The sequence below is a fragment of the Oncorhynchus tshawytscha genome, linkage group LG13 (genome assembly GCF_018296145.1).
Source record: "Oncorhynchus tshawytscha isolate Ot180627B linkage group LG13, Otsh_v2.0, whole genome shotgun sequence".
Lineage (NCBI taxonomy): Eukaryota > Metazoa > Chordata > Actinopteri > Salmoniformes > Salmonidae > Oncorhynchus > Oncorhynchus tshawytscha.
Genome location: NC_056441.1, coordinates 95,246,079 through 95,263,132, shown reverse-complemented (window position 1 = coordinate 95,263,132; position 17,054 = coordinate 95,246,079). Strand labels below are relative to the sequence as shown.

General features: G+C 43.9%; 1 protein-coding gene across 1 annotated transcript in view; it reads right to left on the bottom strand.

Annotated features, from left to right (window-relative positions):
- Positions 1-17,054, bottom strand: part of LOC112238700 (nectin-1) — a 160,638-nt gene that overhangs the window by 49,719 nt on the left and 93,865 nt on the right. The window contains exon 3 of the mRNA XM_042296551.1: positions 12,756-13,055. Coding sequence (XP_042152485.1) covers positions 12,756-13,055 — 300 coding nt within the window. The remainder of the gene's footprint in view (positions 1-12,755; positions 13,056-17,054) is intronic.

Here is a 17,054-nt window from a genome sequence, read left to right as displayed (position 1 = left end):
CTAGATATCACCACACCACACCACCCTCTAGAGATCACCACACCACCCTCTAGAGATCACCATACCACCCTATATAGATCACCACACCACACTACCCCTAGATATCACCACACTACCCGCTAGAGATCACCACACTACCCTCTAGAGATCACCACACTACCCCCTCAAGTTATCACCACACCACCCCCTAGAGATCACCACACCACCCCCTAGAGATCACCACACCACCCTCTCGAGATCACCACACCACCCTCTAGATATGACCACACCACCCTCTAGAGATCATAACACCACACTACCCTCTAGATATCACCACACCACACTACCCTCTAGATATCACCACACCCACCTCTAGAGATCACCACACTACCCTCCAGATATCACCACACTACCCTCTAGATATCACAACACTACCCTCTAGATATCACCACACTACCCTCTAGATATCACCACACTACCCTCTAGATATCACCACAAAACACCACCCTCTAGAGATCACCACACCACCCTCTAGAGGTCACCACACCACACTACCCTCTAGATATTACCACACCACACTACCCTCTAGAGATCACCACACCACACTACCCTCTAGATATCACCACACCACACTCTAGATATCACCACACCACACTACCCTCTACATATCACCAAACCACACTACCCTCTAGATATCACCAAACCACACTACCCTCTAGAGATCACCACACTACCCTCTAGATATCACGACCCCACACAACCCTCTAGAGATCACCACACTACCCTCTAGATATCACAAAACCACACTACCCTCTAGATATCACCAAACCACACCACCCTCTAGAGATAACCACACTACCCTCTAGATATCACCACACCCACCTCTAGAGATCACCACACTACCCTCTAGAGATGACTACACTGCCCTCTAGAGATAACTACACTGCCCTCTAGAGATCACCACACTACCCTCTAGAGATGACTACACTGCCCTCTAGAGATAACTACACTGGCCTCTATATATCACCACACTACCCTCTAGAGATCACCACACTACCCTCTAGAGATCACCCCCTACCCTCTAGATATCACCACACAGCCCTCTAGATATCACCACACCACACTACCCTCTAGATATCACCACACCACACAACCCCCTAGATATCACCACAGCACACCACCCTCTAGAGATCACCCTAAAACCCTCTAGAGATCACCACACTAACCCCTAGATATCACAAAACCACACTACCCTCTAGATATCACCACACTACCCTCTAGATATCACCACACCACACCACCATCTAGACATCACCACACTGCCCTCTAGAGATCACCACACTACCCTCTAGAGATAACTACACTGCCCTCTAGATATCACCACACTACCATCTAGATATCACCACACTACCCTCTAAAGATAACTACACTACCCTCTAGATATCACCACACTACCCTCTAGATATCACCACACCACACCACCCTCTAGATATCACCACACCACCCTCTAGAGATCACCACACCACACTAGCCTCTAGATATCACCACACCACACTAGCCTCTAGATATCACCACACCACACTACCCTCTAGATATCACCACACCACACCACCCTCTAGACATCACCACACCACACCACCCTCTAGACATCACCCTACTACCCTCTAGAGATCACCACACGAACCCCTAGAGATCACCACACCACCCTCTAGATATCACCACACCACCCTCTAGAGATCATAACACCACACTACCCTCTAGATATCACCACACCACACTACCCTCTAGGGATCGCCACACCACACTACCCTCTAGATATCACCACACTACCCTCTAGATATCACCACACCACACCACCCTCTAGAGATCACCACACCACCCTCTAGAGATCACCATACCACCCTATATAGATCACCACACCACACTACCCCCTAGATATCACCACACTACCCGCTAGAGATCACCACACTACCCTCTAGAGATCACCACACTACCCCCTCAAGTTATCACCACACCACCCCCTAGAGATCACCACACCACCCCCTAGAGATCACCACACCACCCTCTCGAGATCACCACACCACCCTCTAGATATGACCACACCACCCTCTAGAGATCATAACACCACACTACCCTCTAGATATCACCACACCACACTACCCTATAGAGATCACCACACCACGCTACCCCCTAGATATCACCACACTACCCGCTAGAGATAGCCACACTAACCTCTAGAGATCATGACACTACCCACTAGAGATAATGACACTACCCACTAGAGATCACCACACTACTCTCTAGATATCACCACACCACACCACCCTCTAGAGATCACCACACTACCCTCTAGATATCACCACACCACACTGCCCTCTAGAGATCATAACACCACACTGCCCTCTAGAGATCACCACACCACACCACCCTCTAGAGACCACTACACTGCCCTCTAGAGATCCACACACTACCATCTAGAGATAACTACACTGCCCTCTACATATCACCACACTACCCTCTAGATATCACCACACTACCCTCTAAAGATAACTACACTACCCTCTAGATATCACCACACTACCCTCTAGATATCACCACACCACACCAACCTCTAGAGATCACCACACTACCCTCTAGAGATCACAACACTACCCTCTAGATATCACCACACCACCCTCTAGAGATCACCACACCACACTAGCCTCTAGATATCACCACACCACACCACCCTCTAGATATCACCACACCACACTACCCTCTACATATCACCACACTACCCTCTAGATATCACCAAACCACACTACCCTCTAGAGATCACCACACTACCCTCTAGATATCACCACCCCACACAACCCTCTAGAGATCACCCTAATACCCTCTAGAGATCACCACACTAACCCCTAGATATCACAAAACCACACTACCCTCTAGATATCACCACACTACCCTCTAGATATCACAACACTACCCTCTAGAGATCCACTCACTACCCTCTATATATCACCACACTACCCTCTAGATATCACCACACCACACCACCATCTAGACATCACCACACTACCCTCTACATATCACCAAACCACACTACCCTCTAGATATCACCACACCACACTACCCTCTACATATCACCACACCACACTACCCTCTAGATATCACCAAACCACACTACCCTCTAGATATCACCACACCACACCACCCTCTAGAGATCACCACACTACCCTCTAGATATCACCACACCACACTACCCTCTAGATATCACCACACCACACTACCCTCTACATATCACCACACTACCCTCTAGATATCACCAAACCACACTACCCTCTAGATATCACCACACTACCCTCTAGATATCACAAAACCACCCTCTAGATATCACCCTACTACCCTCTAGAGATCACCACACGAACCCCTAGAGATCATCACACAACCTCCTAGAGATCACCACACTACCCTCTCGAGATCATCACACCACCCTCTAGATATCACCACACCACCCTCTAGAGATCATAACACCACACTACCCTCTAGATATCACCACACCACACTAGCCTCTAGGGATCGCCACACCACACTACCCTCTAGATATCACCACACTACCCTCTAGATATCACAACACCATACCACCGTCTAGAGATCACCACACCACCCTCTAGGGATCACCACACCACACTACCCTCTAGATATCACCACACTACACTCTAGATATCACCACACCACACTACCCTCTAGATATCACCACACCACACTACCCTCTAGATATCACCACACCACAGTACCCTCTAGAAATCACCACACCACAGTACCCTCTAGAAATCACCAAACCACACTACCCTCTAGATATCACCACACTACCCTCTAGATATCACCACACCACACTACCCTCTAGATATCACCACACCACACTACCCTCTAGATATCACCAAACCACACTACCCTCTAGAGATCACCACACTACCCTCTAGATATCACCACCCCACACAACCCTCTAGAGATCACCACACTAACCCCTAGATATCACCAAACCACACTACCCTCTAGAGATCACCACACTACCCTCTAGATATCCCCACACCACATCACCCTCTAGAGATCACCCTACGAGCCTCTAGAGATCACCACACGAACCCCTAGAGATCATCACACAACCTTCTAGAGATCACCACACTACCCTCTAGAGATCACCACACCACCCTCAAGAGATCATAACACCACACTACCCTCTAGATATCACCACACCACACTACCCTCTAGGGATCGCCACACCACACTACCCTCTAGATATCACCACACTACCCTCTAGATATCACCACACCACCCTCTAGGGATCACCACACTACCCCATAGAGATCACCACACCACACTACCCCCTAGATATCACCACACTACCCGCTAGAGATCACCATACTACCCTCTAGAGATCACCACACTACCCTCTAGATATCACCACACTACCCCCTAGAGATCACCACACTACCCTCTAGAGATCGCCACACTACCCCCTAGAGATCACCACACTACCCTATAGAGATCACCACACTACCCTCTAGAGATCACCACACCACCCTCTAGAGATCACCACACTACCCTCTAGAGATCACCACACCACCCTCTAGAGATCACCACACTACCCTCTAGATATCACCACACTACCCCTAGAGATCACCACACTACCCTCTAGAGATCGCCACACTACCCCTAGAGATCACCACACTACCCTATAGAGATCACCACACTACCCTCTAGAGATCACCACACCACCCTCTAGAGATCACCACACTACCCCATAGAGATCACCACACCACACTACCCCTAGATATCACCACACTACCCGCTAGAGATCACCACACTACCCTCTAGAGATCACCACACTACCCCCTCAAGTTATCACTACACCACCCTCTAGATATCACCACACCACCCCCTAGAGATCACCACACCACCCTCTAGAGATCACCACACTACCCTCTAGAGATCATAACACCACACTACCCACTAGATATCACCACACCACACTACCCTCTAGAGATCACCACACTACCCCTAGAGATCACCATACTACCCTCTAGAGATCACCACACTACCCTCTAGATATCACCACACTACCCCTAGAGATCACCGCACTACCCTCTAGAGATCGCCACACTACCCCCTAGAGATCACCACACTACCCTATAGAGATCACCACACTACCCTCTAGAGATCACCACACCACACTACCCTCTAGAGATCACCACACTACCCTCTACAGATCACCACACCACACTATGCTCCAGAGATCACCACACTACCCTCTAGAGATCGCCACACTACCCCCTAGAGATCACCACACTACCCTATAGAGATCACCACACTACCCTCTAGAGATCACCACACCACCCTCTAGAGATCACCACACTACCCTCTAGAGATCACCACACCACCCTCTAGAGATCACCACACTACCCTCTAGATATCACCACACTACCCCCTAGAGATCACCACACTACCCTCTAGAGATCGCCACACTACCCCCTAGAGATCACCACACTACCCTATAGAGATCACCACACTACCCTCTAGAGATCACCACACCACCCTCTAGAGATCACCACACTACCCCATAGAGATCACCACACCACACTACCCCTAGATATCACCACACTACCCGCTAGAGATCACCACACTACCCTCTAGAGATCACCACACTACCCCCTCAAGTTATCACTACACCACCCTCTAGATATCACCACACCACCCCTAGAGATCACCACACCACCCTCTAGAGATCACCACACTACCCTCTAGAGATCATAACACCACACTACCCACTAGATATCACCACACCACACTACCCTCTAGAGATCACCACACTACCCCCTAGAGATCACCATACTACCCCCTAGAGATCACCATACTACCCTCTAGAGATCACCACACTACCCTCTAGATATCACCACACTACCCCCTAGAGATCACCGCACTACCCTCTAGAGATCGCCACACTACCCCCTAGAGATCACCACACTACCCTATAGAGATCACCACACTACCCTCTAGAGATCACCACACCACACTACCCTCTAGAGATCACCACACTACCCTCTACAGATCACCACACCACACTATGCTCCAGAGATCACCACACTACCCTCTAGAGATCACCACATAGGGACGGTCAGCAGAAGCCCCAGCTGTTCCAGCCTCAGGGCCACTGTTAATTTTATAATGTTTCAGTTTGAGTGTGAACAGGAAGCTTTGGTAAAAATACCAGCCAGCATCTAAAAGACAGTTTTTCAACACAACACCATAATATAATCTCTGCAGCACCACATTCACAGAGTTATTATGTATTTCATGACAACAGCAAATAACAGGATGTCCTATAACAGCATGTTACTATACCACCTGCAGAACAGAACAGAGCAGAACAGTAAATAGCAGGATGTCCTCGAACTAGGGCTGGGTGATATACCCTAAAACATATTAATTAATTTCATATATCATTGTTACCACTCCACCTACAGAACAGACCAGAACTGAGCAGAACAGAATAGAGCAGAACAGAATAGAGCAGAACAGAATAGAGCAGAACAGAATAGAGCAGAACAGAATAGAGCAGAACAGAATTGAGCAGAAAATAACAGAATGGAGCGGAACAGAGCAGAATATAACAGAACAGAACAGAGCAGAACATACCAGAACAGAACATAGCAGAACAGAACATAGCGGAATAGAACAGAGCAGAAAAAAGCAGAATAGAACATAGCAGAACATAGCAGAACAGAGCAGAACAGAACATAGCAGAACAGAGCAGAACATAGCGGAACAGAATAGAGCAGAACAGAAAAGAGCAGAACAGAGCAGAATAGAACAGAACAGAACAGAGCAGAATAGAAAATAGCAGAACAGAGCAGAATAGATCATAATAGAGCAGAACAGAACAGAGCAGAATAGAAAAGAATAAAGCAGAGCAGGATCGATCAGAATAGAGCAGAACAGAATAGAGCAGAATAGAACAGAGCAGAAGAGCAGAACAGAACAGAGTAGAGCAGATTAGAACAGAATAGAGCAGAACAGAACAGACTAAAACAGTACAGAGCAGAACAGAACAGAATAAAACAGAGCAGAATAGAACAGAATAGAAGAGCAGAATAGAACAGAGTAGAATAGAACAGAACAGAACAGAATAGAGCAGAACAGAATAGAATAGAACCGAGCAGAGCAGAAAAAAGCAGAACAGAACATAGCAGAACAGAGCAGAACATAGCAGAACAGAGCAGAATAGAAAATAGCAGAACAGAACAGAATAGAGCAGAACAGAATAGAGCAGAACAGAATAGAACAGAGCAGAGCAGAGCAGAAAGGAACAGAAAAGAGCAGAACATAGCGGAATAGAACAGAGCAGAACATAGCAGAACAGAGCAGAACATAGCAGAGCAGAATAGAAAATAGCAGAACAGAGCAGAACATAGCAGAATATAACATAGCAGAACAGAACAGAATGGAGCAGAACAGAAAATAACAGAACAGAATAGAGCAGAACAGAGTAGAATAGAACAGAAAGGAGCAGAACAGAGCAGAACATAGCAGAATAGAACAGAGCAGAACAGGATAGAACAGAGCAGAATAGAACAGAACATAGCAGAACAGAACAGAGCAGAACAGAGCAGAATAGAAAATAGCAGAACAGAGCAGAATAGATCATAATAGAGCAGAACAGAGCAGAACAAAAAATAACAGAAGAGCAGAACAGAACAGAGCAGAATAGACCAGAACAGAACAGAATAGAGCAGAACAGAAAAGAGCAGAACAGAATAGAACAGAAAAGAGCAGAATAGAAAATAGCAGAACAGAGCAGAACATAGCAGAACAGAGCAGAACAGAGCAGAACAGAAAATAACAGAGCAGAATAGAACAGAACAGGACAGAACAGAATGGAGCAGAACAGAAAATAACAGAGCAGAACAGAGCAGAACAGAGCAGAATAGAACAGAACAGAAAATAACAGAGCAGGACAGAACAGAATGGAGCAGAACAGAAAATAACATAGCAGAACAGAACAGAATGGAGCAGAACAGAAAATAACAGAACAGAGCAGGACAGAACAGAATGGAGCAGAACAGAAAATAACATAGCAGAACAGAACAGAATGGAGCAGAACAGAAAATAACAGAACAGAGCAGAATAGATCATAATAGAGCAGAACAGAGCAGAACAAAAAAATAACAGGATAGAACAGAGCAGAATAGAAAATAGCAGAACAGAGCAGAACAGAACAGAATGGAGCAGAACAGAGCAGAGGAGAACATAGCAGAACAGAGCAGAATAGACCAGAACAGAACAGAATAGAACATGGCAGAACAGAGTAGAATAGAAAAGTATAGAGCAGAGCGGAACATAACAGAAAAGAGCAGAATAGAACAGAGCAGAGCAGAAGAGCAGAATATAACAGAATAGAGCAGAGCAGAATAGAACAGAACAGACTAAAACAGTACAGAGCAGAACAGAATAGAGCAGAACAGAACAGAATAAAACAGAGCAGAATAGAACAGAATAGAAGAGCAGAATAGAACAGAGTAGAATAGATCAGAATAGAGCAGAACAGAACAGAATAGAGAATAGAACAAAACATAGCAGAATAGAAGAGCAGAATAGAACAGAACAGAGCAGAATAGACCAGAGTAGAACAGAGCAGAACAGAATAGAGAATAGAACAGAACAGAATAGAACAGAGCAGAATAGAACAGAATAGAGCAGAACAGACTAAAACAGTACAGAGCAGAACAGAATAGAGAATAGAACAGAACAGAATAGAACAGAGCAGAATAGAACAGAATAGAGCAGAACAGACTAAAACAGTACAGAGCAGAACAGAATAGAGAATAGAACAGAACAGAATAGAACAGAGCAGAATAGAACAGAATAGAGCAGAACAGACTAAAACAGTACAGAGCAGAAAAGAATAGAGCAGAACAGAATAGAACAGAGCAGAATAGAACAGAATAGATCAGAATAGAGCAGAACAGAACAGAATAGAGAATAGAACAGAACATAGCAGAATAGACCAGAATAGAACAGAAAAGAACAGAGCAGAACAGAAGAGCAGAATAAAACAGAATAGAGCGGAACAGAATAGCACAGAACAGAATAGAGCAGAACATAATAGAACATAGCAGAATAGAACAGAGCAGAACAGAATAGAACAGAGCAGAAAAGAGGAGCAGAATAGAACAGAGCAGAATAGACCAGAATAGAGCAGAACAGAACAGAGCAGAACAGAATAGAGAATAGAACAGAACAGAATAGAACAGAGCAGAATAGAACAGAATAGAGCAGAACAGACTAAAACAGTACAGAGCAGAACAGAATAGAGCAGAACAGAATAGAACAGAGCAGAATAGAACAGAATAGAATAGATCAGAATAGAGCAGAACAGAACAGAATAGAGAATAGAACAGAACATAGCAGAATAGACCAGAATAGAACAGAATAGAGCGGAACAGAATAGCACAGAACAGAATAGAGCAGAACATAATAGAACATAGCAGAATAGAACAGAGCAGAACAGAATAGAACAGAGCAGAAAAGAGGAGCAGAATAGAACAGAGCAGAATAGACCAGAATAGAGCAGAACAGAGCAGAACAGAACAGAGCAGGACAGAGCAGAACAGAAGAGCAGAACAGAACAGAAGAGCAGAATAGAACAGAACAGAAGAATAGAACAGCGTAGAATAGATCAGAATAGAGCAGAACAGAATAGAGAATAGAACCGAACAGAACATAGCAGAATAGACCAGAATAGAACAGAAAAAAACAGAGCAGAATAGAAGAGCAGAATGGAACAGAACAGAGCAGAATAGACCAGAATAGAACAGAGCAGAACAGAATAGAGAATAGAACAGAACATAGCAGAATAGAACAGAATGGAGCAGAACAGAGCAGAGCAGAACAGAAGAGCAGAATAGAACATAACAGAACAGAGCAGAACAGAAGAGCAGAACAGAATAGAAAAGCAGAATAGAACAGAACAGAAGAATAGAACAGAATAGAACAGAAGAAGAGAACAGAATAGAACAGAACAGAAGAAGAGAACAGAATAGAATAGAACAGAATAGAAGAATAGAACAGAATAGAGCAGAAGAGAACAGAAGAATAGAACAGAATAGAAGAATAGAACAGAATAGAGCAGAAGAGATCAGAAGAATAGAACAGAATAGAGCAGAAGAGATCAGAAGAATAGAACAGAATAGAACAGAATAGAAGAAGAGAACAGAATAGAGCAGAATAGAAGAAGAGAACAGAATAGAACAGAATAGAAGAAGAGAACAGAATAGAACAGAATAGAAGAAGAGAACAGAATAGAACAGAATAGAAGAAGAGAACAGAATAGAACAGAATAGAACAGAATAGAAGAAGAGAACAGAATAGAACAGAATAGAAGAAGAGAACAGAATAGAACAGAATAGAACAGAATAGAAGAAGAGAACAGAATAGAACAGAATAGAACAGAATAGAAGAAGAGAACAGAATAGAACAGAATAGAGGAATAGAACAGAATAGAGCAGAAGAGAACAGAAGAATAGAACAGAATAGAACAGAATAGAGGAGAACAGAATATAGCAGAGCAGAGCAGAATAGAGTAGAACAGAATAGAGGAGAACAGAGCAGAATAGAACAGAACAGAAGAATAGAACAGAATAGAACGATGAACAGTTAAAACCAGTGGGTGGCCGTCCTATTGCCTCTGACCTGAATTCCCTGAACAGAATATCTTTATTTACTGTCCTGATGATTCTACATGTTGAGACACCACAGCTATCATCTGAGTTCAGCCCTACTGCTATATTTCCTCTATAAGATGATATGAATCATGTACTTCCACTCACAGACTATATGAATCATGTACTTCCACTCACAGACGATATGAATCATGTAGACTAGCTCTTCCTGCTGTTGATTGAAGCAGATAGACCTTGGCTGGCCCAGGAAATGACACACTATTCCCCACATAGTGCCCTACATAGAACCTCCCTATAATTTAACAAAAATTATTTTGACAACAAAGCCATAGGCTCTGACATAGTGCATTGATCAAAAGTAGTGCAGTACAATAGGGAATAGGGTACCTTTGCAGATGCCCCAGTAAGAGACTCGTGAGCCATCGTGCCATCGTGCATACATTTATTTTGTACCCCCACACCAAACGCGATCACGACACACAGGTTAAAATATCAAAACAAACTCTGAACCAATGACATTAATTTGGGGACAGGTCGAAAATCATTAAACATGTATGGCAATTTAGCTAGTTAGCTTGCTGTTGCTAGCTAATTTGTCCTTTTTAGTTAGCTGCTGTTGCTAGCTAATTTGTCCTTTTTAGTTAGCTGCTGTTGCTAGATAATTTGTCCTGGGATATAAACCTTGAGTTGTTATTTTACCTGAAATGCACAAGGACCTCTACCCTGCGAATTAATAAACACATAAAACTGTCAACTGAATCGTTTCTAGTCATCTCTCTTCCTTCCAGGCCTTTTCTTCTCTGGACTTTATATTGCGGTTGGCAACTTTCATAAATTAGGTGCATATTAGGTGCATTACCGCCACTGACCTCGTTCGTCTTTCAGTCACCCACGTGGGTATAAACCAATGAGGAGATGGCAGGGGGGTACCTGCTTCTATAAACCAATGAGGAGATGGCACCTGGGTACCTGCTTCTATAAACCAATGAGGAGATGGCACCTGGGTACCTGCTTCTATAAACCAATGAGGAGATGGCACCTGGGTACCTGCTTCTATAAACCAATGAGGAGATGGCACCTGGGTACCTGCTTCTATAAACCAATGAGGAGATGGCACCTGGGTACCTGCTTCTATAAACCAATGAGGAGATGGCACCTGGGTACCTGCTTCTATAAACCCATGAGGAGATGACACGTGGGGACCTGCTTCTATAAACCAATGAGGAGATGGCACCTGGGTACCTGCTTCTATAAACCAATGAGGAGATGGCACCTGGGTACCTGCTTCTATAAACCCATGAGGAGATGGCACGTGGGTACCTGCTTCTATAAACCAATGAGGAGATGGCACCTGGGTACCTGCTTCTATAAACCAATGAGGAGATGGCACCTGGGTACCTGCTTCTATAAACCAATGAGGAGATGGCACCTGGGTACCTGCTTCTATAAACCAATGAGGAGATGGCACCTGGGTACCTGCTTCTATAAACCAATGAGGAGATGACACGTGGGGACCTGCTTCTATAAACCAATGAGGAGATGGCACCTGGGTACCTGCTTCTATAAACCAATGAGGAGATGGCACCTGGGTACCTGCTTCTATAAACCAATGAGGAGATGGCACCTGGGTACCTGCTTCTATAAACCAATGAGGAGATGGCACCTGGGTACCTGCTTCTATAAACCAATGAGGAGATGGCACCTGGGTACCTGCTTCTATAAACCAATGAGGAGATGGGACCTGGGTACCTGCTTCTATAAACCAATGAGGAGATGGCACCTGGGTACCTGCTTCTATAAACCAATGAGGAGATGGGAGAGGCAGGACTTGCAGCGTGATCTACGTCACAAATGGAACTGACGCGAGCGGTTTAGTCAGCCTGTTAGGTTAAATACATGTTTAAATAAAGGTTATGTGCTTTGTTTTGTGACTAGTGTGTTTTGTATGATATAGTGTATTTATCATGTAAATCCTGCCCAGAAACCACATTTCCCTTTGGGAAAATTTGATTGATTGGTTGATTGATTGACGTGAAAATAACTGTGATAACTCACATTGCACGTTGAGCACGACACTGTCTGTAATCCTCTCGTTGTTGTAGGTTACGATGCAGGTGAGTTTCTGTTTGTGTGTCTCTCTGCTCGGCACGACCACATAGTTGCTCCTAACGGTCACCGTGCCGTTGGCATTCTGCGTCTCTTGGAACGTGGCTTCGCCCTTCAGCCTCGTGTCCCACTTGATCACACTCTGAGGCTTTCCATTAGCCGAGAGGCAGGTCGCCACGGTCATCTTCCGCTTCTGGGGGCGGGCCACGATGGTGGGCGTGGTCAAGGTCATTCGGGTCTGAGGTCGGGCTGGAAGGAAAGAGCGATAATAAACGTGGACAAAACAAACAAAGTGATTAACGCTCATGCCACTAACTTGGATTACCAATGGGGGTCATTTTAACACCAAGAAAAAACTATTGAAAAGCAACAATCATAGCAAAATACAAATGTATTTCCTATCAAAACATCATAAAGGGGCTAGTCTTAAAACAAGGCTGGAAACAAGGTTCTTTCTTTGATTTAAATCAAATAAGCAAAGTGATTAAAGGGTGGCAAGGGTTTTTATTAAAAGTGAAGGAAAAATAAAATGAAAAAGTTCTACTGGTCTAATTAGTTAATTAGTTAATTAATTAATTTGTTTTGAATGCACCACGTCTCAATGCCGATGCCCTTCTTTTTTTTTTAAATATACCTTTCTGTGAAGTAAATAACTTTTTGGATTGTGTGGATTTTTCTTTCAAAATAATTCCCATCTAGGTTTATAATTATTTCAACTTCACTTCAACGTTAAGCCTCAGATTAACTGATAACTATTTGAAATGTATGAATCTAGGGTGGGAGAAAGATGAAAACAGGTTTTGTGATGATTTAACTCAACGAAGGAACATCCCTCCCTGACGTGCACAAAGCCAAACCCAGTTGTCAGAAAGCCTCAACAGATGGAGAAGCTTTCCAAATGAACAACATCTTCCAAATGAAATCCTTTGAGGGCTGGCAATTAGCAATTTACTACAGTGACATCAAAAGGCTCAGGTAAGCACGGGAGAACGCTCACATGGGAAACTGTAGCTGTGGAGCAGATAAAGAGCTGCAGATAGCTATGATATGAAGAGCTGCAGATAGCTATGATATGAAGAGCTGCAGATAGCTATGATATGAAGAGCTGCAGATAGCTATGATATGAAGAGCTGCAGATAGCTATGATATGAAGAGCTACAGATAGATAGGATATGAAGAGCTGCAGATAGATAGGATATGAAGAGCTGCAGATAGATTTGTCATGAAGAGCTGCAGATAGCTATGATATGAAGAGCTGCAGATAGCTATGATATGAAGAGCTGCAGATAGCTATGATATGAAGAGCTGCAGATAGATAGGATATGAAGAGCTGCAGATAGACAGGATATGAAGAGCTGCAGATAGATTTGTCATGAAGAGCTGCAGATAGCTATGATATGAAGAGCTGCAGATAGCTATGATATGAAGAGCTGCAGATAGATAGGATATGAAGAGCTGCAGATAGACAGGATATGAAGAGCTGCAGATAGATTTGTCATGAAGAGCTGCAGATAGATATGATATGAAGAGCTGCAGATATATTTGACATGAAGAGCTGCAGATAGATAGGATATGAAGAGCTGCAGATAGACACGATATGAAGAGCAGCAGATAGACAGGATATGTAGAGCTGCAGATAGCTATGACATGAATAGCTGCAGATAGATTTGACATGAAGAGCTGCAGATAGATAGGATATGAAGAGCTGCAGATAGACACGATATGAAGAGCAGCAGATAGACAGGATATGTAGAGCTGCAGATAGCTATGACATGAATAGCTGCAGATAGATTTGACATGAATAGCTGCAGATAGATTTGACATGAAGAGCTGCAGATAGATATGATATGAAGAGCTGCAGATAGCTATGATATGAAGAGCTGCAGATGGCTTTCATATGCTTTGCGAGGCATTGGAAAACCTCCCTTGTCTTTGTGGTTGAATCTATGTTTGAAATTCACTGCTCGACTGAGGGACCTTATGTGTGGGATACAGAGATGAGGTAGTCATAAAAAAATTATGTTAAACACAATTATGGCACACAAAGTGAGTCCATGCAACTTATTATGTGACTTGTTAAGCACATTTTTACTCCTGAACTTATGTTGGCTTGCTATAACAAAGGGGTTGAATACTAATTGACATTTCAGATTTTCATTTTAAATTCATTTTTGTACAAATTTCTAAAAACATCTTTCCAGTTTGACATTATGGGGTTTTATGTGTAGGCCACTGACAAAGAAATCTACATTTAATCCATGTTAAATTCAGGCTGTAACACATACAAATGTTGAAAAAGTCAAGGGGTGAGGATAGTTTCTGAAGGCACTGTACTTATTTATTTCTCTGTACACTAGCAGCATCTCTGGTTACATGAAAGCAATATGGCTGTGTGCTTTATGGCAGTGTGTTCCTTCTGGGGAAATCTCTATGAATAGAATATATCACATCTCCAACACTTTCACAGAAACACAGCCTGGCTAAGTGGCCTGACAGGTTTTCTAAGGTTAGAATGCTATAGTGTCTGACCTCACAATAAAGTAAGCAAGTTAAGTGCAGGTCTAGGGAAGGTCAAGGGCAGGTCAAGTGCAGGTCAAGGGCAGGTCAAGTGCAGGTGTAGGGCAGGTCAAGGGCAGGTCAAGTGCAGGTCAAGGGCAGGTCAGGGGCAGGTGTGTGGCAGGTGTAGGGCAGGTGTAGGGCAGGTCAAGGGCAGGTCAAGGGCAGGTGTAGGGCAGGTCAAGGGCAGGTGTAGAACAGGGCACGGGCAGGTGTAGAACAGGACACGGGCAGGTGTAGGGCAGGTCAAGGGCAGGTGTAGAACAGGGCACGGGCAGGTGTAGAACAGGACACGGGCAGGTGTAGGGCAGATCAAGTGAAGTTCAAGGGCATATAAAGAGTATGTTCATCTTCTCACACAGCTATAACATTATATTTTATTTTATCAGGTCATTCTAATTGAGGGGGGTGTCCAGAATGTCTTGGTTATCAGGTCATTCTAATTGAGGGGGGTGACTAGAATGTCTTGGTTATGAGGTCATTTTAATTGAGGGGGTGACTAGAATGTATTGGTTATGAGGTCATTCTAATTGAGGGGGTGACTAGAATGTCTTGGTTATGAGGTCATTCTAATTGAGGGGGGTGACTAGAATGTATTGGTTATGAGGTCATTCTAATTGAGGGGGTGACTAGAATGTCTTGGTTATGAGGTCATTCTAATTGAGGGGGCTGACTAGAATGTCTTGGTTATCAGGTCATTCTAATTGAGGGGGTGACCAGAATGTCTTGGTTATCAGGTCATTCTAATTGAGGGGGTGACTAGAATGTATTGGTTATGAGGTCATTCTAATTGAGGGGGTGACTAGAATGTCTTGGTTATGAGGTCATTCTAATTGAGGGGGTGACTAGAATGTATTGGTTATGAGGTCATTCTAATTGAGGGGGTGACTAGAATGTCTTGGTTATGAGGTCATTCTAATTGAGGGGGTGACTAGAATGTCTTGGTTATGAGGTCATTCTAATTGAGGGGGTGACTAGAATGTCTTGGTTATGAGGTCATTCTAATTGAGGGGGCTGACTAGAATGTCTTGGTTATCAGGTCATTCTAATTGAGGGGGTGACCAGAATGTCTTGGTTATCAGGTCATTCTAATTGAGGGGGTGACTAGAATGTCTTGGTTATGAGGTCATTCTAATTGAGGGGGTGACTAGAATGTCTTGGTTATGAGGTCATTCTAATTGAGGGGGGTGACTAGAATGTATTGGTTATGAGGTCATTCTAATTGAGGGGGTGACTAGAATGTCTTGGTAATGAGGTCATTCTAATAAAGGGGGTGACTAGAATGTCTTGGTTATGAGGTCATTCTAATTGAGGGGGTGACTAGAATGTCTTGGTTATGAGGTCATTCTAATTGAGGGGGGTGACTAGAATGTCTTGGTTATCAGGTCATTCTAATTGAGGGGGGTGACTAGAATGTCTTGGTTATCAGGTCATTCTAATTGAGGGGGTTGACTAGAAAGTCTTGGTTATGAGGTCATTCGAATTGAGGGGGGCTGACTAGAATGTCTTGGTTATCAGGTCATTCTAATTGAGGGGGTGACCAGAATGTCTTGGTTATCAGGTCATTCTAATTGAGGGGGTGACTAGAATGTATTGGTTATGAGGTCATTCTAATTGAGGGGGTGACTAGAATGTCTTGGTTATGAGGTCATTCTAATTGAGGGGGTGACTAGAATGTATTGGTTATGAGGT